The sequence below is a fragment of the Centrocercus urophasianus genome, unplaced genomic scaffold (assembly GCF_019232065.1).
Source record: "Centrocercus urophasianus isolate 14NV4802_14NV808 unplaced genomic scaffold, USGS_Curo_1.0 seq_53, whole genome shotgun sequence".
Lineage (NCBI taxonomy): Eukaryota > Metazoa > Chordata > Aves > Galliformes > Phasianidae > Centrocercus > Centrocercus urophasianus.
The window spans coordinates 195,337-219,477 of record NW_024885122.1 but is presented as its reverse complement, the minus strand read 5'-3'; the positions used below and the strand labels follow the sequence as shown (position 1 = coordinate 219,477).

At 44.3% G+C, this 24,141-nt stretch overlaps 1 protein-coding gene across 1 annotated transcript; it reads right to left on the bottom strand.

The window, feature by feature from the left end:
* Nucleotides 1–237: 237 nt before the first annotated feature.
* ERGIC3 (ERGIC and golgi 3) lies at nt 238–23,608 on the bottom strand. The gene is made up of 13 exons (XM_042835477.1): nt 23,499–23,608; nt 23,353–23,423; nt 23,190–23,277; nt 22,341–22,460; nt 21,244–21,337; nt 20,013–20,178; nt 19,188–19,245; nt 9,222–9,253; nt 8,529–8,625; nt 7,205–7,269; nt 3,945–4,081; nt 2,910–2,965; nt 238–1,096 (listed from the first exon to the last, which is right to left on the bottom strand). The coding sequence occupies exons 1-13, from the start codon at nt 23,584–23,586 to the stop codon at nt 1,017–1,019; spliced, it is 1,152 nt and encodes a 383-aa protein (XP_042691411.1). The 5' UTR covers nt 23,587–23,608; the 3' UTR covers nt 238–1,016.
* Between the last annotated feature and the right edge of the window lie 533 nt (nt 23,609–24,141).

The window sequence follows — 24,141 nt, the reverse complement described above, 5'->3', positions numbered from 1 at the left end:
CTGTGCTCACACTGCACTGTGAACTGTGCCAGTCACTAAGTGCAGAGTAAACACCAAAGCCAATTTAGAGCCGAGATTAAGAGCACTGAGTCTGTGTTCCCTCAAACTGAGGCAGGAATCTGTAATTTTTAATTTCTCCCTTATTTTCAAGTTCCTCTCAGAATGATTTCACACACACTTTACTCGCTTGTGTAGGTCACAATCAAGAAAGAACAGAATTCACCATTATTGCCACGCTTTGCCACAATGCAGGTAGTTTTTATTATAATTTCCAATTCAGGATTGGCTCAAATAATTTAATGGTTCTTCCAAATGCCTTACCAAAACACACAGGATGGACTGCATTACAAAACAGAGACAGAGGGGAAGTGAAAAACACAATCCAATTTAAAAATTAGTTAAAATTCCAAGCTTTTTTTTCTTTTCTCATCCATACATCAGCTTGCATCTCTGCTAGGCAGAGCAATCTGAGCCAAATGCGGGACCACACGGGACAGAAGCAGGCCCTGAACGCCACGTCCCTCCCCACCACCCTGGGCAGCTGGAAGGGAAGCACACGACACTCAGCACATTTTCACAGAGGTCTGGCATACAGCATCAGCACATTCCGAAATATCTGTGGGAGCAATTAAAAAAAAAAAAGACAGATGGTGTTGTCAGAAAGGTTTCTGATGACAAATTCGATCCATTGCAGATCTGACAACACAGCACGTTATTCCTGAAGTATCTCCAGCAGCTTTTTCAGGGGGCAAACTGGATGAAGACGGACTGACACAAAAGGGTTTTTCAGTAGGGTCTGCACAGCCAGACGAGATGGCTAAAGTCACGTCATAGCAGCAAGGTTTGAGCAGTTCCATCCACAAATCAATGCCAAACAACGGATGGTGAGACATGAAGAGCAGTTGGGGCCACCTGGTAATTCCAAACCTCACGTGCACTTGGAGGATCACACGTATTTTGTAAAACCTGTTTAGTTCTCCTCACAGTTTTTTGTCTGTGTGCGGTGAGGTCATTGTTTATATTGTCTTCCCAAGCTCAATTTTCTTCTGGATGGCACGTGCTGAGTGATAAATCAGGGAGTCGATGAATCCTGCAACTAGAAGGAAAAACGAGATCGAGCCAAACGAGCCTCAAATACAGAGATCTCCCACAGCAAGAAAAGCCAAATCCTTCTGTCAGCAGCAGGAATTCCAGCTCCCTCTGACAGAAAGCAGCTGCTGCTCAGAAGACCCACATCCACATCTCATTAGGAGAGATGAGATCCAGCCTGCAGGGCAGAGGTGGCCGTGGTTATCTGGAAAGCCATGTCTCAAAGAAGAAAAGATGAGACAAAGACGAGCCACGTTTGCTGGCAGGTGAGTGAGGAAGGTCTGGAGAGGAAGCTGATGCTGAGAGCTTTGTGCCATTCTACTGCCCTGACCAGCTGGCCAAGGGAATGCTTCCCTTTTGCTATTTCACAGCAACCTCCAAAGCAAGCTGTTCTACCTGACAAAACACATGCTGCCCTTCATGGACACCCTTTGTAGGAGACGGCAGCAGTTTACTGCAAATCTCTCCCACCAGTACACTGAAGGAACCTATTAACTGTGCTTGTTTGGGAGCAGAGAAAAGCTCAGAGTGGGTCTTCTGCACCACAGAATCCAGACTACCCTGCATCTGTCACAGTGGCTTCCACAACCAGGCACTCTGTCTACTCCCTCCCTTCTACCCGAGAGAACACGGAGCCAGTAAACAAAGATATTTTCAATGCCTTTGTGAAGCTTAATGTTCCCGGGAAGTTTTATTTATTCAGCACTTCCAATCTAAGAAATAAGTGGTTTCTTGGCCCTACATAAACAGACATTTTAATACTGGAGTAGCAGTAGATAGGAATAGTGGACAGGAATTGATTACTCTTCCAATCTTGCTATCTGGTCTTTCAGTAACACCCTGATGACTATCTTCTGCCCTGAAAACACTTGTGAAACCAATCTGATGCTGTGACAAAGACGCTGTCAGGCAGCTGATTTGATCTGTCCTCCAGCATACAGTCTGACCACAGTGTATGGCAGCAGACAGCACAAAGTGCTTGTTAGCCCCAGTCACTGACAGAGGAAACTTGGATTTGTCACAGTGATTTTAAAAAGCCTTTGCCTGAGTTAGGCATGAAAACGATCATGATCAAATAAACGTGCTGCAGACAAATCCTGTTTAACAGACAGCAACCTCAGTATCAGGTTATCCAAGTGTGATGTAGCAGATACAGGTGCTATGGAATGCAGGGATACGATACAGAGTGGCTGGACTCCTACAGAGCTTCCAGCACAGCAAGATCTGCTGTCCTCATCTCCATAAGAATGTCTCCAAGTGTTTCAGGGCACCCTGGGTTATCAGCTGGACCAAGGCTGGGCTCTGTCATGTGCATTGAACTGAGTAAATGCTATTCCAGAAGCCAACACCGATGGCAAAGTCCAGAGATGCAAACGGTTCCGCATGAGCAGCCTCTCCTCAGGGAACCCAGGAGCTGCGAGGGCCTCTTTTGGGCCCTGCAGAGCATTCACTGGAGCTCCTGTGTCTGGGAACACAGTTGGTGAACTCTGAGATGGCTCTGCCCGTGGGACCTCATTTCAGAGATGTTATGGACTTCAGGTCAGCATGAAAGAAACCACCTGCTTCCAGAGCCAATCTGGCCAGGAAAACGGCACAGATACATTTAAATGGCAAATGAAAGAGTGCATTATTTGAAAACAAAATGTCTCCCAGAGCATCAAAATGAAATACTCCCACAGCTCTGCAGAACATCTGTATTGCCTCCTGAAGGCTGAAGTCACCTTTCCCCAGCAAAAGGGGATTTATAACCAGCTACACAGAGTTAAGAAAGAATAAGATGGCAAATGATCAGAGAGAAAAAGGATTTAAAGATGCAGTACCTGTGAATATGCCACCAACAATGGCACAAACTCCTGTGAGGAAGTGTGTGAAGGGCCTGGAATGAGGAAAACAATTTAAGAAACCATCATCAGCTCTGATACCAGTAGGACAGATAAGTAACCATCAATACAAACTAACTCATAATTAACATTATGTTAATCATATTACATAAGTATGCATTATATAAGCATTAATAACTGACAACAGATTTAACAATTGAACAACCCCTGTCGGCTACAGGATGGAGTTCATCACTGAAATGTTACTGAGAAGCACCACTGCATTCAGTGCATTTAAATGAGCTCAGTGGCAACCTAAGGAGGCACATACTGAACTTACAAACCCCAAAGACTGGGCTTCTCATCCCTAAGATTTCAGCCTCTTCTGCTCAGCAGAATGCACATCAGGCTGCTGTACAAGAAAAACAAAATCCCTAAACACATACCGACACACTACAAGGCATAGAAAAAGCTGTGCCTCATTATGATCCCAAAAGACTGGGTAGCTACAATCCCTTCTGTCTCCCTGTAATTGCAAGCCTGTGATTAAATGAGAGCCTGGAAGGAACAGGTTCCATGCTGACTACAACGTGCAAAAAAGCTACTGCAAATGCAAAGTGAATAGGCTGGATCAAAGTGGGTGGCTCTATAGGTGCTGGTGAGATGTTCCAGGACAGTGAAAGTGGTAAGTTGCATCTGTATCTGTTCATCATGTTGGCTTTCCTCTATAAAATCAGACTTCCTATTAAAAAAGACTTTGAGGAAATCAGACTGAACTGAATGCCACCATACCAGACTTCCGCACTTCTCCATCCTGATACTGCATCAAACCCTTCCAGGTAGTATGAGACAACCCCAGATCCCATCCCTGTCAGATGTTCACATTGAAAGGAACTGTATCTGGGAGCGTTCCATTCCCTCTGCTGGTTGTGGAGGGGTCTGGCTGACTCTCAGGCATCTGCAGCTGTGTTTTAAGCTATGTGAAATGACAAAAATCAATGCAAGGGGAATGAAATACACTGAAATGATTCTTACCTGTGTTTCTCCGTCAGCTTCACCATCATGGGTGATAGTTCATACAGCACAAACACACCAGGCAGACCCTGGTCTCCTATCAGCCCGTTGGCTATTTTCTCGTGTCGTGTAACTGAAAACTGGTTTGTCCTTACCACCTGGAGGAAACATAAGCAGTTAGCATCACTTTGTTAACAGGGAATATGGAAGGCTACTAAAAACATGAGTTCAGTGAACCACATCACTGTTGCTGTGGGCCCCTCTCTTGTGGGCTCATGACAGGAGCCACAGTTGCAAGAGTCATAATCAGCACCAGCAGAATTAGATCTAATTTTACTATTATTTACTGATTTGTTTCCTATTGACTGATATTGGTTAAAGTCATGCTTAAATGAACAAGGGAAAAGATGAACTGTGCATCAGTCCTTAGGCCAGATGCTTTGCTCTGTGCTGGCAGGTAATTGCCGTAAGATGACTTCCTAAACTTCAACCCAAAGGCCACATCAGCCTCTGCTCATTTGCTAACACCTAAGCAAACTTCAGGAAGCAGCACTGATGTACAGTCTGAGGACAAGTCAGATTCCTGCAGTGTTGGCCTCCTTGAGCTCCAAAGCCTACTGGCCGAGCTTTCTACCTCTTACTGTCTCTTCCAGTTTCAAGTCCACGAACACCATAACAGCCCCCTTCTGAGGTCCTTTAAGAGCTAACACATGAGCTCCCACACGATACAACAATAAATTATCTCCCCATATGTAGGGTCAGGACACAACTCTGAATGCTGAGAGGCTGGCCATCAGCAGCTGAATATCCGTGGAAATAGATGGAAATGAATATTCAGATACTGCTCTGTGAATCATAAATGGAATATGGGAAGAACATCACAAAATCTGAGTTTGAGAAGGCTGTATACATTGAAGAGTGAGAGAAAAAATAAAAGAAAGAATATATAAACAAAGGAAAGCTTCAGGAGTTGCAGAAGAACAAAGATGGCTCATCAAAAATGACCTCAAGATATTTTCCTGTGCTCTGTGGTTCTTAGACAGGTTTTTCATACTGGTCCTATTAAAGCAAATAAATTATGTTCTATTTTCTCTAATAAGCTGCCTGACACAAAGTACAATTCAAGCTGAAAAAGACACCATTCAGTTTCTTTATCAAATTCTACATTTGAGGGTTGCAAGTACTGAATATATAGGACAGGTCCTGGCGTCTGTTTGGCAGCACACTCGAGCCACAGTTACCTAAGTATAAGCATCATGGTCTGCATAGATTCCTCTCCTGGAGACTAAAAAGCAATTACTTTGACAGAACTCATCCTTTGACAAATGAATGACAGCTCTACATGAGAGATTTCACCCACAGAATTGTAAGCCATGGCAGGCTGGGGGACAGCTGTAAGCTTAGGGCTCAACACGCACTGTCCTTTGTATCTGAGGAATTTCAGTAATTCACACAAACTGCACAGCTGACCTGGATCCAAGCAGAACTAGCCTCAAACATGATCTGAGGGTTCTCCCAGTCCTGCCTCATAGCAACTAACTTCCATCCATCTCCCAGGAAAAAAAAAGATAGGCCCAAGAAAGGCAGGGTATTAAGAAAGAATGGTCCGCTTAAGGATTTATCAGATAAGAACCGGTGCTTACAAACAGCTTCAACCTGTAGTCCAGATGAGGAAATACAGCCTACATCCACCGTTGGACTGCTCTGCCCACACTGCTTAGGATAGCTTCACTTGAATGTCTGTACTGCACCTATGTGGCTCCTACACAGCCTCTGACATAACTAATACTCTGCCAGCGATTTCAATTTCAAGGTGCCCAAAGCAACATGAAGGTTGCCTTGACACGCAGGATGTTGTTCTGACTGCTTGAGAATGTGAGAAGAGCCTGAGGGTGCACTGGCACCCACTGCTGTGGGGTTTGTGGTGTTGTAAGACTGTAGGATGAGGGAACTCTGGCACAGTTTCATCCATGTGCAGACCAGCTCTTGCACTGAAGAAACCCCATTGCCACATGTGGGTTTCATCTCAGAGAAAACTGGCTCCATGCTAAAGCAAAGCTGGGCATGGACCATAGAGACACAAAACCTGGGGTTTGAGTGGGGAGCTAAGTCATTTTGGGTGTGAATGTCCACAGAAGTACTGGGGCACAGGTCATCTGTCTGATCCTCACACTGGGTACACCAGTCCACACAACAGCAGAGCTGCTGCCTCTCTTGGCATTTCTATTTTGCAATAGAAATGGTGATTTCCATCATTCTGCTGCCCTAGGACTACAGAGTGGCTTAGATCTTGATAACTGACAGTTTTTTCATCTGTTTGTTCTTTTTAAGAAGCCCTCCATAGCAACCAAGATCCCCTGCAGAATAATGGCAACCCAAACAAATGCTTCCAAATGAGTGAAAGCAATCACGGTTCTCTCTGCTGTCTCAGCTGGGTTAAGAACAGAGCATCTTCACCTCACCTCGAGAATCCTACTCATTCCAAAAGAGCATATTCTGAAAATGGGGCTGGAAATCTAGCTGCCCTCTTTTGAAAGGTAAAGGAGAAACAAACTGGAGGCGAGCTCATCTTAGGTTACTTGCCAAAAAACATTTGCTCCTTGGTGCTTGGACTTCTCCTGAGCAGGCACTACAAGGATTCATAACGGTGTGACTTCTCTGAATTAGGTGGGATGGGGGCAGAGATCTGCTTAATCACTGCAGTAACACTGCAGACAAGATTATGCCACAGCAACTTGTTTCTGCTGAGGTCCCTCAACGAAGCAAGTTTGAACAATCTGTCTTGCTTCCACCAGAGACAGAGAGTGAGAACAAAGACCAAATCTGAAGGCTTTTGCTTGTTCTAGATTGATTAGTGGATTAAGTGCTATGCTTAAAGAAGAAGAAAACCTAAGAGACAAGTTTCAGATCTGTGAAATGCTGATTAATCCTACTGAATTACTCTCGTAGAGATCTCATGGAGATGAGACAGTTGAATCTCAATACACGTACATTTGGAATAAGCAAATTCTAAAATACACAAAAATAAAACAGGAGAGGAGAAATACATTGTTGCACAGGATATTGCTGGGTCCATCCCATGTTGCACTGTGCAAAAAGGGGGTGAATATCAGCCCAGGCTGCTTCACCTCTTATGGTACAGGCAGAGTGTGAAACATGCAAGTCTGCACACAACAACATAACCTCTTTTCCCGTGTGAGCACAATGAAACATGAAAAGACACAACAATAACTTCTGATTTTTCCAACAAGCCAAAGCAATAGGTAAAAAAAGGCACTTACTTCACCATCTACTTTCATATAAACCGTAGGGACCACTTTGACAAAATACTGAAACATCATGGAAGCTAGAAGCAAACAGACACACAATTAACAACTGTGATCAACTGTGAATTGCTGCAGAGGTTACCTGGTGGGTTAGCCATGCATGTTTTTGTTCATGGCAGCTTTTGTCCAATAACCTTTTTTTTTTTTGTGCAGTAGCAACTGTGGGCTTTCCATGATAGTAAAGTTAATGTCCCCAATATCTGTCCCTTCAGTTCTCTTACGAAATGTGGAATGCAGCAGTCTCTCTGAAAACTGATCCCTCAGAAATTCCTCAGAAAAAGAATGCTACTCATTCATTTCTATAAAAGTAATTCTAACCTATAATATCATAGCAATAAACATAAATTTGAACTTCAATCTGCTTTGCCTACATCTTCAGCCCTTGTAATTCCTTAGAAATCCACCTGCTGCTGAGCTATATCCTGCATGGAAAGCTTTAGCATACAGAGACTTTTAACAACCAGCTATGGGCTCCATCTCAGAGTTTTTTGCTCCACAGAAAAATAACAGCATTATGACACCTTTTCATTTTTCCCTATTTTATTTTAAACACTGTCCTTTGATTTGGGTACAACAACTAAATAGATGGTAAAAAAAATTAAAAGAACAGATTTAGGTGGGGCAACAGTCCTTGAACCAAACCACTGTCTCTAAGCTTTAATGCATAACAACACCGCAAATACCTGTACAAAGTTTGCACAATGCAATGGATCTAAATAATGTAATGATCTGTGCAGAGGCATATAAAGCAGGTTTGTGTGAACAAACCACAAGGAGAGAACCATCCCTCCCTCCTAAGCCAGCAAGAGCTACCTAGCAAAGGTGAGCAATATTTTTTAACTCAGTGGCAGCTGTTCAGCTGTTACCATCAGGTAGATCAGAGTCAGACAGACTCCACAGCTCTCCAGCAACATCTTAGGCTTTCTTTCTCTATCCTGTGGCTTGTGGCTGCCTCTTATTGCACACATCAGCCAGGCAGAACTCCCCCCGTGTGACGCAGGCATTTAATGATAACGTGCTGTACCTTCTGTTGTATATCCATTAATGCTGAAAAGGGAGATCTTTCAGAAAGATCACAGAATCAGAAGAAAACACACAGGTGATTTGTTGCAGATGAACGGAAGCATATCCTTTAGAAAAAGCTCTTTAGAAAAGAGGTGGCGTGGTCCAAGTCTTCTGCAGCGTTGCCAGGGCTCTTGTTTAAGACTGAGAATCTCATTCCCCTTCTAACTCTCATTAATACCAACTCTTACACAGATTTCCCCCAGCTGGCTCTTACCTTGCTGTGCAGTGACGTCTGTCCCATCCAGAGGGTTCACAATGCCTGGATAATCCCTTCCAAACGAGAGATGTTTGATATAGTGTGTCATATTGATCTGAAACAGAAATGCTGATAACTCAAACAATGCACAGCATCCAAGGGGCAAAGCAAGGGGCCTTATGTTCACATTCAGAACGCTTTTCTGAGGGTTGCTGCAGCAGGCCCTCCCTTACTCTGTGTTTCCTAATAGTAAACTAAAAGGCACTTGCTTTTTTTTAATTCATGGAAGACTGCACGATGTGGAATTTCTCCATTTTCTACTCCAAATCCTGAGATCTGTGTGTCTCTCCCTCCCACCCACACAGCAAGCTCTCCCGTTCACTCCTTTCCCTGGCATAGGAGCAAAAAACTGCCAACTGCCATTGGTATGGGTACCATCTGCTTTCCTCACAGCACAACTAAACCTCAACCAATTCAGCAGAATTAAAAACTGAGGTAGCCTCTCTTAGCAGCAGACTTGCCAGGCAACATGAAGATGTCCCAGATCACACTGTAGAGCCCTGCCTGAAAGCAAGTCCCACACTGTGCCTAGGTGCATACAGCCTGAAGCCAGATGGGATCAGCACACTGAGCTCCCAGCATGGCAACTGTAGGGAAATCCAGAAGGAAAACAGACTGAGAGAATTGGGAAGTTATCTTGGAAACACTTACGTTATCAAGTCCAAAGCTCTGGAGGTCATGAACTGTAACAGAAAAACAGTTTAACAGTGTAGTTCAGACTACAATATCAAAGCATATCTGTTTACTGTATTTTAGCTACTGTGATTAAAACAGCGAAAAAATAACCGGGGTGTCTCTCCTGCTTGCAGGTAGACACAGGACAGACAACTGCTTCGAGTCCTTTCACAGACTGCCTGCCCACTGCTAGAACGGAGGAACGTAATTGCAGGTCTATTCAGATCAGATATTTCAGCTATTGCCTGAACATGTTCTTAACATATGGCAAAAACAAATTCCTGGGGTCAAGCAAGGAAAAGTTCATTGTTACCTCAATCCTGATCTCCATTTTAGTTCTTGCTGAACTCCTCTAACTGCTGGAAAAACGACAGAATAAAACTAACAGCTGAGGGCAGCACGTGCATTAACACTGCAGGAAAGCACCCTACAGAGCTCAACAGCAACCGAGACCCATCAGCACCCAGCCCATCAGCACTGCCACTCCTGCCCTGAGAATCCAGGGAAAGTACAAGTCCTTGAAAGGCCAGCTTTCAACCGGCCCTCAGCCACTCCTGCATACAGCAGGGCAGCAGCACGGCCAGCACCACGCACGTGGAGGACACCTGCAAAGAAATGGGCCATGGGAAGCACTGCTAAAAGAACTGACCTCTTTTCGTTGGCTACTTAACTGCAGTGCCAGAAAAAAGCCTCAGTGTCAGGATGAAAACACAACCAGATTTCAGGAATGCTCCCACCGGGCTTATCCAAAGTTGCTCCATTTTCTGAGCTAATGGAGTCAGATCACAAACAGATGCATTATTAATAAGGAATAATAATTATAATGAAGGAATGCTGCCCTCAAATAGTTTCTGATAACAGCATAAGAAAGGCTGCAAAGCTAAAGAACTGATTGAAACTCTCTTATAAAACAAACCTTCATTCAACAAGTACACTGTGAAATCATTTTTTTCCCTCATAACATCTTTCAATAAAAGAACAGAAGTTTCAGTTGTATTTACGTAAACCTTTCTACAAAAAGATTCATACGTGCAAAGCAGAGACCATACTGTTAAAAAAGGAAACACTGTGCCTGAGCTACAGTCTTCTTCCTATAGCTCTGATCTAGGGAGAACCCTTTGCATTTCACAGCTAAACTTTTCAGTGCTTGGAAACCAAGGCTGCAGCCATCAGAATTAAGGCAATGGTTTTGAATTACAAAGAGCTCAGAGCAGCACAGGTCTCAAAATACTGGTGGTAAGTGGATGGCTGGACAAAATTGTTTTGGAGCTCTTTTCCAACCTCGGTGATTTTATGGCTCTATCTACATGAGGTGCCCCTGACAAGTGTGCAGACCTACCCCTGCCCTTAGCATCATTTCTGTGTCTGTTAGCAGCTGGATCAAAGAACTCCTCGGGCTTAAAACTCCAAACCAAACAAAAAAAGATAAAAAACATCCAACCAAATGTTTGGAAACGCATATGAAACAGTAGGTAGAGAAAGGAAGGAATGGGGAAATGGTCTCAGTACTACATTTTTCTTTATCATTTCCAGCAGTACACTGTTTTGTTGTAGTATTATGCAATAAAGCCAAGCTAAGTGGGTTAGTTGTCAGTGAGTGTGAAGTGTCACTGCTTTTTGCACTGCCAGCAGCAGCCAATCTTCAGTCAGTGACAGAATTCCATGGAGATCCTGCCCATGCTGGACCTGCAGCTCAACTCAACCTAACGCCAGAAGTCTTTGCCTCTCACCTTCCTCTTGATGGCTCAACCTGCTCCCAGCCTCCTTGTGGTCAAGAACCACATCAGAGAGCACAACAGGCCACCACAAGCATCCCTCGGGCTGAGGACACACTTTCATCCAGCTCAGCTTCAACACACGGCTGATCACCAGGCTGCACACCTCTGGCACAGCCTGCCAACACAGCAGGGACAGGAGCACTCCTGCCCACTGCTCTGCTGCTACAGCTCTGCGCTCATCAGCTCCCATAGCTGCACTTGTTAGCATTCGAGGAGGGAGCTGAGTACCAGTGAGGACGACAAACTTACAGCTACAGTGCAGCACCAGAGACATTCAAGAGAAGCCCTTGAGAAGGACCAGTTGCTCACTAACCCATCACACCAGGTGTACGTCGTGCAGGATTCAAGTCAAGTCAGGACTTTTCCACATAAAATTTCCCCACAGTGCTCCGCTGTAACGCTTTCCACAGATCAAACACCAGCTACTCACTTCATAAAACCTTTGCAATAAATGATTTATAACTGTGAAAAAGCACAATTCATTAACTTGGGTTCCAATCCAGTCTGCCACCAGGTGATAGGTTTATTCATCTTTGATCACCAAGGACTATGCTAAGCACATATGCACACAGCTTAGGTTGGAGATAAATATACAGCTAATCAGAGTTTGCTTAACAAAAGCCTATTTAGCATGCTTAGAGAAGAAACAGAAGAAGGAAATAGAAGAGAAGATCTTAAGAGAGTGTCAGCTAGGGCAGGAGACTTATTTCCAGAGAAATAGAAGCATGTCCTTTCCCTTCTGTAACTGTGCCTAAGTGCTTAGCCACATAAAACAAAGAAGCCTATAAGAGACCTTATGTTTGTCAAGAAATCTATGTATTTTTATATAACCTCTTTACTTCCTTCTTTTAGTAACACATTTCTAAGGCTGCTGTTTGCCTGAAGAGTTCTTCCCATCCCACATTTCTGACCTGCACAACCACAGAGCTTCCTGGGCTCTGCAACTCAGCCCTTTGCTGGGTTGACTCACTGCACTCACTGCCACTGAGGACTCTGCCAATAAATGCATTAAAACTGGAAAAAGCTTGAGACACATCTACCCAAATGTAATGCTGTGAAACGAGTGAGGGCACCAAATTTCATGCTGGGGGTGGATTTTTGGGGAGAAAAAGCTCATCTGTAGACATGAGGAGGAGGAGGAGGATGAGGCTGTGGTGTGAGGGGTGCTGAGGCAGGGAGCAGCACAGAATGTGTTGCAGCTGGGGGATGGAGAGAGCAGAGCACAGCTCCTCAGCCCCTCCACCAGATGTTCTACCGAGTGGAAACACCACATCTCAACCTGCAATTACCAGGACTCTCTTACCCTCTGAAAAATCCAGTGCCATACAGACCCTTGGAAAACCTTCTACTAAGTATTCAGAAGGGTTGGTGAATGAATTCCCAAGAGCAATTCTCCAGCCTGTTGTACAAGTGAGATTAAACGAGAGAATTATCCCATATGACTTCAAAAAGCAGAATTCCCTCCTGTCACCACGTGCCTCTCAACTACATCACCTGCACAGGACATCTACCAATATATTACCTCTAACAGTGACATATTAACGTTGTGTAAGACAAAGATTCTCAACCTTTCCCATCTGGTGACCTCAATTACCAGACATGAATGACCTGAGATGGGTCTCCTTTTAGCTTTCAGGAAATCTTCTCAAATCCCAGCCTAAATCAACAGCTCCTCCCAAAGGAGATTTACGGGCACAGCAAATAACAGGAGTTGGGTTGTACTGCAGTATGTAGTTTTGGGGGAAAAATTGAAAAAAAATAGCAACACTTACTCTCAACAGCGTGCACTGCAAAATTGAGCAGAGTGGGAGAGAAAAGAGAAACATTCAGATCTTTACAATGAAAAGAAGAGATTCAGATACAACAGTATTTAAAACATGTACTGAAGAGCAGAAGCACAACAGCTTTGCTGGAGCACTTGCTAGGCCACGTAAAAAGACTCCCTAGCTAGCCAAAGGCCAAATATAGGGACTAGGAATCATTTTAAAAGTAACAGAGAAACAAAAATGCAGGAATTAGCCACCAAAAAGAAAAATACATGGGATGTCCACATTTCTTAATAAAAGCTCCAACGCAGCATGCCAGGCAGCACTGCTGCTTGTATTCAGATTTCTCAGTCTTTCAAGTCCTCAGGATAAAGGAAAGGCCATTTTGGCAGCAACCAAAGCTCTCCAGGTGTTGTCAACATTTACATTCACAACATTTTTGTTCTTTCAGTTGCGAGCTCCCAGCAAAGGTGAATACCTGGAAAGATGGGAAACATGTGCTTGGGCAGCACACCTCAAGGCTTACTAACTTTTGTTAAGCAACCTCCTTTTTTGTTGTTGCTGTTGTTCCAAGAGACTATTCACATGTATACTCACATTGTGCACGATTAACCAATAACCACAGATTTATACCTGCAAGCAGATGGGCCTCTGAACACTTGACACAGCTCCCACCCCTCTCTGCCAAATGCTACACTGCTGGTAGTGCTTCTGTGACAGCACAGGCTTTGCTATGGAGGAGGTGTGGAAGGTATAGAGAGCCTCCAGACAGCTGCTTGACAAACCTCAGGCATTCCCAACAAGTGATGAACCTCAGCTCTGATAGATGGCAGTCCAGTGGCAAATGGGATCGCCGCTTTTGTGGTCTCCAAACCACACACATGATTTTGGAAATGCTCGGTCCATCTACGGACGAGTGAGACTTTGAGTCTTTCAGCACCAACACAAACACTGAAAGGAGTTTACCAATGTAAAAAGGACAGTCCTTAGCACTTCTAGGGATGAAATAATAATTCAGCCTCCGTTCAGTTTGGGGATGAAAACTATAAATTCTCCAACAAACACTACTTTGGAAGAGAAGTTAGGAATAGCGCACAGGTGATCATCCAGAGGATTTCCAGCTCCATGACGAAATTCACTGATGGTGGTTTTGGTTCTCACTTTCTTTTCCAAAATAGTTGATGGGCAAAGAAGAGCTCAGCTGAGGTCCTGGAGTCTGTAGAGCTCTGTGCAACAGCACAGCCCCACAGCCAGTAGGGCTCTGGGACTGGAGAAGAACAGGAGGCTGCAATGGACAGCAGAAGGAATTAGTTGGCTTGCTCTTGGCAGAAGACACCAAGGGACCAAAACATGATAATCAGCCTCCAGTCTAGACTATATGCCCATTTTGTAACTGAAAACTCAAATCGCTGAAGCTACACAAAACAAGATATTCAAGGTCTCATCCAAGGATGCTTTCAAATAGGTTTCAACTGTCAAAAAAATCTATTAAAGAAGTGAACAAATCTACCACAAATGAGGAAAACAAGTGGTAATCACAAAAGTGCCTTCAAAGTAACTTCTTTCCTTCAGTTTAGCACGTAGGGTGTAAGGAAAGCACAACATCTGGATCACATTCATAACTGCTTTCATTCACAGGAACTGTCACAGTCACTGGAAGCGTGTCTTAAAGACAGAATGTTTTGAATGTAGTCACCAATATCAGTGGTTTTTTTCGGCATTTGAAGGAATCAAATTATATATTTTAAGAAAATCTCTCTGGCTGTCAATACAGCATGATGGAGAATGACTTCCCTAGGAAACAGAAACAATCACACCCCTGCAACTGAATGGTCCAAAGACGGTCTGAAGGACGAACGAGAAGCTCCAGCTTCCTCTTGACTAAAAGGAATGCAGCAAGGAGGAAGAAACTGACAACAGGATCACCTCTTTGGAGGAAACCACCACCAAGAAAGTTCCCCCGTGCTGGAAGCTCACTGCAAAGCTGCTTATCCAAAGCAGGAGATGGTTGCTCAGGAGATTAAAAGACTAGATAATTTAATTTAATCATTTAACCATTTCTTTTTTTTTCATTTGAGATAGAAAAACATTCTTTGAGGAAAGGCGCGAGCTGCTGCAAGGAAAACAGCTGTGATATGCAGGATCATCACAGCTGATGCTGCAGGCTGTCCTTACAAAGGCACAAGTGAAAAGAGAACTTTCCCCAAATCTGAAGTATCCTACATAAATTGGACATGAAAATTCCAGTTCAGGATCCAAGGCCTGTGAAGCAGACAACAGTGAAACAAACCTAATCTCAGCGAGTACCAATGAACAAGTGGGAAAAAAGACTGCAGATATCACTGATGTTTGACTTTGGTTTTTCCCTTGGCACAAGCAAGGACTTTTGGCTCCAGTTTCAGTGCCAAAAAGTTTACTGAGAACCACTTCAGTCCTCCTCATAACTTCCTTCAGTCCTCCTAAAGACATGGGATGTCTGAGTGCAACTGGACCACAGTGTCTGAGGAATAAACCAAGACCATTAGGGTGACATTCAGGAGTGGAGGAGTCTTCTGTGACACTGATGATGGAGCACCACAGCGCAGCTTTCAAGCAGCCAGTTTTCAGTGCTTCCAAAATCCAGTGTCACTGCTTAGATATACCAAAAAGGTGAGTATGGATGGACAAAACCTGCACTAACCCAGCAAAGCCTGACATTTCTGATCAGTTAACTAAGGACAGAAACACACCACCCCTCAGTTTTCAAATTACATCATACCTCATGGCCTGGGATTATGAGAAACCAAGCAGAAAGCAAAGCTGTATTTAACAATAGTGCACATAACTTTCATTTAGGTTGGATACATACGAACAAATATGGAATCAGCATCAAAAGAACATGAAAAAAGGTTACATACAAGCACAGAAAAGCATCCATGCAAACAACAGTAAGTGAAGTGAAATAATCTCACCTGGATTTAACATTCATGCGAGCAGAAACAAAGCAGAACAAAAAAAAAAGACAAAACATATTTTCTTCAAAGTGAACAAACTTTTTTAAACACAGTTTTTGTTTTTCAGTATTTCCAGCACTTGTAGTTCCTCCAGATACGTGAACAGCGCATAAAGACAGGGAGCAGAACAGTTCAAACATGAAAATGTCAAACACTGCTAAAAAGATTACCAGGAGCCCATCAGAGGTCCTTTGACACAAAAACGACCAGAACATCAGGGCACCCCAGACACAATTCTGGGTCACGCTTATAAGATTGAGAACAAATTTTTCTGAGAGCCTGAGACGTGAGGGTCCTGATTTGTATGAGAAATCCTTAGCACAAACACAGGTGAAATACAGTTTGAACACGTTTCAGCTGATGTTCCCTTACATCAATGATACACCTGTGGCTCTTAAGAGCATGAGGTTCACAGGCTGCCTCTTCCAAAATTCTGATTCCCATTAGTCAACACCAACTTGCCTTAAAACATGAACACATACCAATATCACATTGACAGGCAGTAATTCCAAATAGCCCAAAGCAGATCCAACTGAGGAATCCTGATGTGCAGCGAACTCTTTAAGAAGGTCTCCTCATGAGGATTACCCACTCATTAAATATTTAAAAACGAATAAAAACAGAAAAAGGAGATCAATTGTTGATAATTTGATTTTGATGACTACTTGTTAGGATTCTTCTGATTTACACTGCCATATTTAGGCAATATTAGCAAACTTCAATGCAAATTCAATCTTTTTTCCTAGTTTTCCTAGTCAAAACAGGACCTCTGATTTCCTCTGCTTTTCTCCATTTAAACATAAGGAATTCCCACAAGCCAAAGCCAAACAATTTAAATTAGGGATGGGATGAACTCTGGGCAAGGTTGCTCCATCTTTTTATAAACCTATATTCCTCACACATTCAACACGATTTCAAACCTCTCCTAAGGTTCTAAAAAGTATTCCTTCTGGCAAATGATTTCTGAGGACAAAACTTGAGTATATGAGCTCTCTACAGCTCCCTGTAAAGAGGCTGAGTAAAGAGGCCTCTTCTCCTTGTAACTAGCAATGGGGTGAGAGGAATGGCCTCTCAGGGGAGATTCAGGTTGGATGTTAGGAAGAATTTCTGCTCCAAATGAGTGGCCAGGTGCTGGAAGGGACTGCCCAAGGAGGTGGGGGAGTCACCAACCCTGGAGATGCTCAAGAAACGTTTAGATGTTGTACTGAGGACGTGGGAGTGGGAAACACTGGTGGGAGGTGGATGGTTGGACTGGGTGACCTTGGAGGTCTTTTCCAACCTTGGTGATTCTATGACTCTATGAGAACAAAAATACAAGCAAGGAGAGAAAAGTGTGCATGGAAAAAGAAGTCCAAATAAGACATTATAACCATCTGTGGAAAAACAAGCTTCTTTGGGGTCACATTTAACCCAGTGCAACTACTAAAACAAACCAAAAAAAGGACAAAGATTGATCTACACGCACTTAAATCTAGCACAACTAAATAGAACTCAAGTTGTACTCATCCTGTACTCGTCCTTTTTTGTGTGTGTTAGTCCTATATACCCTCCTATTACTTAACCTACTTTCAAAAAAAGCAATTTCAATTCACTTCTACTGAGGAGAGAAGGGATGGTTTTGAGGGTGTCAACAGTAAGCATGTGATACAAAATCAGAAGCTGAGACCAGAACTACATCTATGGTCAGATTAACAAAGTTACTTCTGAATAGAATCCTTTGCTTTGCTGAGAAGATGCCTGTACAGATTCCCTATCCAGAGATACATTAAACTAGAGTAATCCTCAAGAAAGGAGGAGAGTGTCAGTGTAAGAAACTGACAGTCTGCTAGCTTAGCAATTGAGGAACACCATCAAACAGAAGTACAGACGCAGGTCTAACCATCAGCTGGATTAACAGCACAGATCTCCACCACGAGGCATGGAGAGCACTGTGATGGAAAACACTTCCCATAGCAGTGACTTAGTGTTCACCTTCCTATTTTCTGATTCAAAATAGTATGGAATGGAAGAGAGCAGCAAAAATACTGTCAGTCATCTCAGTTACGTATCCAACAGTGGAATTATTATTTTTCATGGATTCTACATAATAGCAGTTCAGAATATTCAGACTTCTCTTAGGCACTGACCAATACTAGTTCAGTTTGCTATTTGTTATTACAGGAAAAGGAAAGAAAAAATAAACAACAACAACAAAATACCCAATCCCCTTCCTCTCTGTAAACTACAAAAAAACTAGTGAAGACATGATGTTAGCTATATTGAGGACAAAAACATTCTCAGCTTCATTTATGAACAAACAGGCTCTGAGCCTGCTGCACTTTGAGAAAATTATCAGAGGCCATTTTTAGTATTTGGTGTGAGAGAACTGCCAGAAAGCAGCAGGTCTGCCCGCCCCCCTGCTCTCCTCCTACTCCTTTTCCTTGCCCTTGAAAACAGCAACATTCTGAACTCGGCCTCCAAAAGGTCTGCAGTAACTACAGATTCCTTTCTTGCTCTTCCTGCTCTCACCCACTGTGGCCCTCAGTTTTTCACTGCAGTTGTGCAAGACTTCCATTGCACACATGAGAGCCATCCTGCCCCCACCCGCATGCGGGTCAATACTGGCTGCAGGAAGGCTGCTGCTCTTAGACTGCTTTAAGTTCTGCCAGAAGTGACATATTTAATTATAAGGACTAACGTGGAGAACAGCAGATGAGCTTTTTGCACAGAAATGCTTCATCATTTAACCTGTAGAAATGGCTCAAAGCCTGGTTTGTTTTCCTTCAAAGACAGTTACTCGAACAAAGTGCAATCTCCCCTGAGCATTACCTCAGTGGAACAGATCACACTATAATGAAGGGTAAGGTAGGGAAAAATCAAGCTAAAAATCAAAGCTCTTTGTCAAATCTTTACCAGAAATTTCAGGCCTTGAAAACCTTATCAAGGGAACTGAAAACATTCTGTTAAACCACAAATATTTTTCATCCAATTCCAGGTAAAGACAAAAAGCAAAATCAACTACCATCACTACTCTGGACACTTCGTATTTAGACATACAAAACTCATTACAACTTAAAATAAAGTTCTGATTTGCTTTCAAATTATCCTCAGATATTCTACAAACGCCCCTTCCACATATTCAGTTATCACCCCTTCTGATATTCAGGTCCTGGGCTCAACACCATAGCCAAGTGTGGTTTACAGCAGAGCCGAGCAGTGAAGTTTTATGGAACTCACCTCTCCCATGATCTTCCATCCCCACGTTCTGTTCGTTCATGATAGTTCTAAAATTTGGTGCCAAAACTCCAACACCCTCCCCACTGAAGCAGTGCTGCTATTCTTTCAGGTCACAAAGCAAAGTCACCCCAAGACACTGATCAGACACACTTAGAAATGAAAGGTTACAATAACCAGAAAATACTTTACCGTGTACGTGAGACTGCTGGAAGCTTTTTCCTGGTGCAAAGTGAAAATTTCCAGCTACCTGCAGAAGACAGTCACCAGTCATTAAAAGTTCTGAATCCATATACATAAAGCAGCCAGATAGGTGCTGGCTTTTTCCTCTTGGTTTTTAAACCAGATATACATCAAGCAAGCTGTCTTTCTAGGAAACACTACCAGCAGATGCTATTTCCACTGTTCCTCACAAGCACAGTCATGCTGAAAGCCATAATTACTTACTGATCTGAGTAATGATCTGTTTTACACAGATTATTTTTAGTAGACATAAAAATCAGAAGGAGAATTAATTTTTCTGGGAGGGAACTGCCTAAAAGAGGATAGCACAGAAGAGAGGGAATAACAGAGGGACAGTGAGGAAGACTATATAAGCAAACAAAATAAAACCCCAACTCAATATAATAAACTACAGTGACCCAATGTACACAGCCACGAAAATAACCTGGTTGCAAAAATAAAAGCACTAATCAGTTTGTTAAAACTACATCCAGGAATTTGTGAGGGATACAGACACCACGTGCCAGTCCTCGCTGGCACTGACAGCAGCTGTACACATAGAAAAAGCCAAGCTTACTCCAGGCCTGCATTCTTCCTACAGCCCAATGAAATGGGATTACTCCCTTCCCACTGCTTTTCCTCATTTTTTTACAGCTGCAAGTCCTTTGTTGAGCCCACGGGTCACTGTATCACAGCACATGAACACCTAAAGCTGGAAAAGGAGAGGAACACCCAGATTCTGCCTTCTCACAGTCAGCCTCACACTGCAGGTATACAACAAAACTCATCTCTCACCTTATTGACCTCCAGGAAACCATACACTTGGCAGCCTTCATTCTTCTGTTCTTGCATTTTCTGGCTAAACCCTTCCCTTTTGCACTGCTCGATGGTATCTGGGTTCTTGAAGGCCCAACCACGCCGCCTGTAGGCTTCTCTGACATCATCACAAGTATTACAACATCTGCAAAAGCACAAGTACCATCTTAGTATCTTTACCACAGAAAGGAGATGCTTCTGCTCAGGACTTGGATATTTGGTGGACTTCTTTCACAAAGTGATAAAGCAAACACTGTGGACTGGACCTTGAAGGTTGACCTGATGGTTCTGAAGCAGCTCAAGCTTTCTGATTTATTTTTTGAGTTTTTGATGCAAGGGCACAAGCCATTTTAAAATGGTTCTCAAGTCTGAGAAGATCTTTGCCCATTTAGAAAGCCATGCTGCTCCCTGGAAATTGATTTCCTACAAAATTGCTATCAGGGTCCCACATTTCTGAGTAGTTTTGTGTTTCCCTGAGTGAACAAAGCACCTGCCCATTTCTGCTCCTCCTTTCCTCTGTTTTTAAGCCATGATTGTCAAAGCTGGACAAAACATTAAACTTTCTTCAATACCTTTCCACCTCTGGACAACATTTTGGTCACCAGAGGAAAGAAAACAAAGCAAACAAAAAACCACCACTTATTTTCATTGGTTCTATGTCTTGCTGATAGAAGAAAAACCCCTCAAGATGGAAAAAGCATCTGCAGGGAACAGTGCAGTTGAAGAGCTGGGACAAACAAGGCATCATCAGATAGAAAATAGGACTGGAGGGTACTCAGAACCTATAGCCCAACCCAGGACCCACTGTTACAGCAACCTGCAGGAAGGAGGAACGAGGAGCACAAATGACCCATCTGTTGTCTGCATGAACAGTGAACACTGAGTTTATGCTCACGTAAGGATGGAAAGCCTGCAGCAGGAGTGTGAAGGCAGAGCCATCACCACTTTCATACCAAGGCATCCAGATGATGGTGAGCAGTGTTGCACTGACCCTGAGTATGGATGTACACAAACCAGAACTTAATTGTCCATTCTTAAGCACTACAAACACAGCTACACAAGGTGTAACAAGAGCACAACAGTTCTCAGAATTCTCAGAACACAAAGGATTTCATTGCAGGAACTTCACAGACATTATGCAAAGAAACAGGCATGCAACTTAGAAGTATTCCCTCAAGAGCTAAAAAGATACAGAAAGGGCTGTGGTTACCGAATGTCTTCTGACTCTGCTCCATAACAGCTCTCGCAACGATCAGCATCCAAAGAACTGGGGTCAAACACTTTTTCTTCCTCTTTCCCCAGCTCTAAAACAAAATAGGATTCCAAATGAAAAGGCACGTCTAGAAACAGTGTCTTGTCTTGTCCTGCCTCCCAATAGCACCACGTATTATTTGAGTATGCTGGACTACATTTAAGACCTATATTGCTACAGCCGAATTTAAACTGACTATCAATCAACTCACAATCATAGAGCTTAATGAAGACAGATTAACAGAGAATTGGATACAGAGTAGCCGTTTTTATCCCCATGCTTCAAATTTCAATGCCACAACCTCTGAATACAGAAAAGCTGCTGAGTTACACAACAGGGACACTCACCACAAACCCAAACCAGAGCAATGCTCACACGTAGTGATTATTCGGCTCTTGGCTTAGTTTTGCCCTCCAACATCATATCTGATGTTGTATTTAGTGATACAAATCAATAAACCCAGTTTATGCTGACATACAGAACTACACTAACCCACAGTAAGGTAATAAGAATCTCACATTTTGAAAAGGAAAAGCAAAATTAAGGACAGCCATGAGATCATAGCACCTCCCCAGAAGTGTTATTTGATACAACTTTATCATGTACGTATTAACACACATGAATTGAGCATAGTAAGGTGTAAGTTTAGGCTGAAAGGTCGAGTCACTGGAGCTCTCCCTGGAGAAATGCTCTTTCCTCTAACTAGACGGTCCCATTTGTGAGCACACAGTCATTGCACGATACAAGCAAACTCAAGTTCTGTGAGCACAGCTGCTTGATTCACAGCAAAAGACCACCAGCAGCTTCATTCCTGAAATCCATCCACGACTCCCTGTCAGTATCAGAGTGACTGGATAAAGATTTACTTTTCAAAAGCAACGAACGTAACAGGAGTTTGTCTGATCTGTCAGTTTAATAGATTTGGATGCTACAAACTCTTGAAGAGTCTATGGTGTTCAAGCACTCTTCAGCTGTCGCTTGTTCCCATGAAAGTGAAAACAAGCACAAGTAACACAGACTACAAGAGCACCCATTCATACAAAGAAGCACATTACCGTGTCGCTCAGCCTCTGGAGTTACACGATTGCCAGCTTTGTCCAAACGTTGTTTAAACAGATTGTGCTCCACGTCCAGCTGCTGTTCTCCTGCTACGTCCATTGCATCTATGCTCAAATCTGAAACCAGCGAGGAAAGTGGTCTGTAAAAGCACATTTCTCATGGCCTGCGGCAATCTGAGAAAGCATTCAACCAGTGAAAATACAGAATGTTTTAGCAGGGATAAGAATGTGCCAAAACTGGATGAAGACGCATGGTTGGGACCAAACAGCTTACAGAAAATGGAACGTACTGTGTCTGCAGCCTAAATGACTGTTCCAAACACAGTGTTCAGTGTAAAGGAACGACTGTTTTCAACCATCGTAGAAATCCTAAAGGCAAATAATCAAACCCTTCCTCCTGAAAATTCATTGGTGCAAAGGCAGCCTGGGAGTTACGCTCAAAGCCAGCTGAGCGCTGCCCTCCTCTGTCCTCTCACCCCCACTCCAACAGCAGCACATTCTCCCGTGTCCCCTTTTCACAAGGATGATTCAGGAGCCCTGGCCTTGGCCTGGCATCCAAGCACCATTGGGTGCCTGTGGCAACGTGCTGTGCTGTAATGCTGACGGCTGCTCCGCAGGGAACAGCAGAGGTTTCCAACACCTCCAGCCTCCTGCTGTGCTGCGAGTGGGAGTGAGGCGCAGAGCAACGGCACCTCGTGCTGCAAACACCCCTAACAACTCAGCAGCGATTCGCCCATCCTGCAGCAGCTCCAACCGCCCGGAGCTGGGCTCGCATCCCACCCCAAGCGAGGAGCTGGAGCAGCGACCTCCAGCAGGGCGGCACCACGTCGCTGCGGTTCGACTCACAGGCGCAGGGCATGTGTGGGAAAACGACGTCGATGTTGATCTTCAGCTTATCTCCCCTCGATTTGTCCACGTACAGCTCGGGATGGACCTGCAGAAAAACAAAGAGCCCCAGTGAGGCGGGAGACAAACCCGGAGCCCTTTCCCCGCCCTCTCCGCCACTCACCTCCTTGGTGAGGTAGTACTGCAGCTCCGAGAAGAACAGCAGCACCATGATGAGCCCGCTGACCACCGTCACTGCCGGGACACGAGAAGCGCCGTCAGCCCCCGCCCCGCCCGCCCCGCCACCGCCGCCGCCGCCCGCCCGCTCACCCAGCGCTCCGCCGCACGTCTTCACCCGAAAGTCCTCCAGGGTTTTGGGGAACGCGTCGAACCGCTTCAGCCGCCACAGCGACTCCATGGCGCCTCGCGGCCCGGAACCACTGCGGCCTTCCGGGGCACCGCCCCGCCCCGCAGCGCGCCGCCCTCACAACGCGGCGGGCTGCCCGGCTCCCGGCCGCGGGGGTCCGCGGAGGTTGGGGGAGCCGCAGCTGTGGGCGGCAGTTCCGGGCCGCGCCGCCTCTGGGGAGAGAACTTCCATTCGCAGCTGACCTACAGCTCCCCTCTTTCAGTTTGAAGCCGTTCCCCCTTGGCCTATCGCTGTCTGTGTGAGAAGCCCATCTCTCCTGTTTATACGCACCCCTGATAACCGAAGGCTGCACCGCGGTCCCACCGGAGCCTTCTCTGCTCCAGGCAGAACAGCCCCAGCTCCCTCAGCCTTCCTCCGTACGAGTGTTGCCAGACCTCCCTTGCCATGTACTGGGGACTACACTCTCTTTGGCCTCTCGTCTGACAGTGTACCTGTAGAATCCCTTCTTCTTTCTTTGCTCTGTTGTTTTTTGTCGGTTTTTTTTCTTCCCCACATCCCTTGCCCTGTTCTGTCCCATCTCTGCCTTCGCCTTCCTCCCTGGCAGCC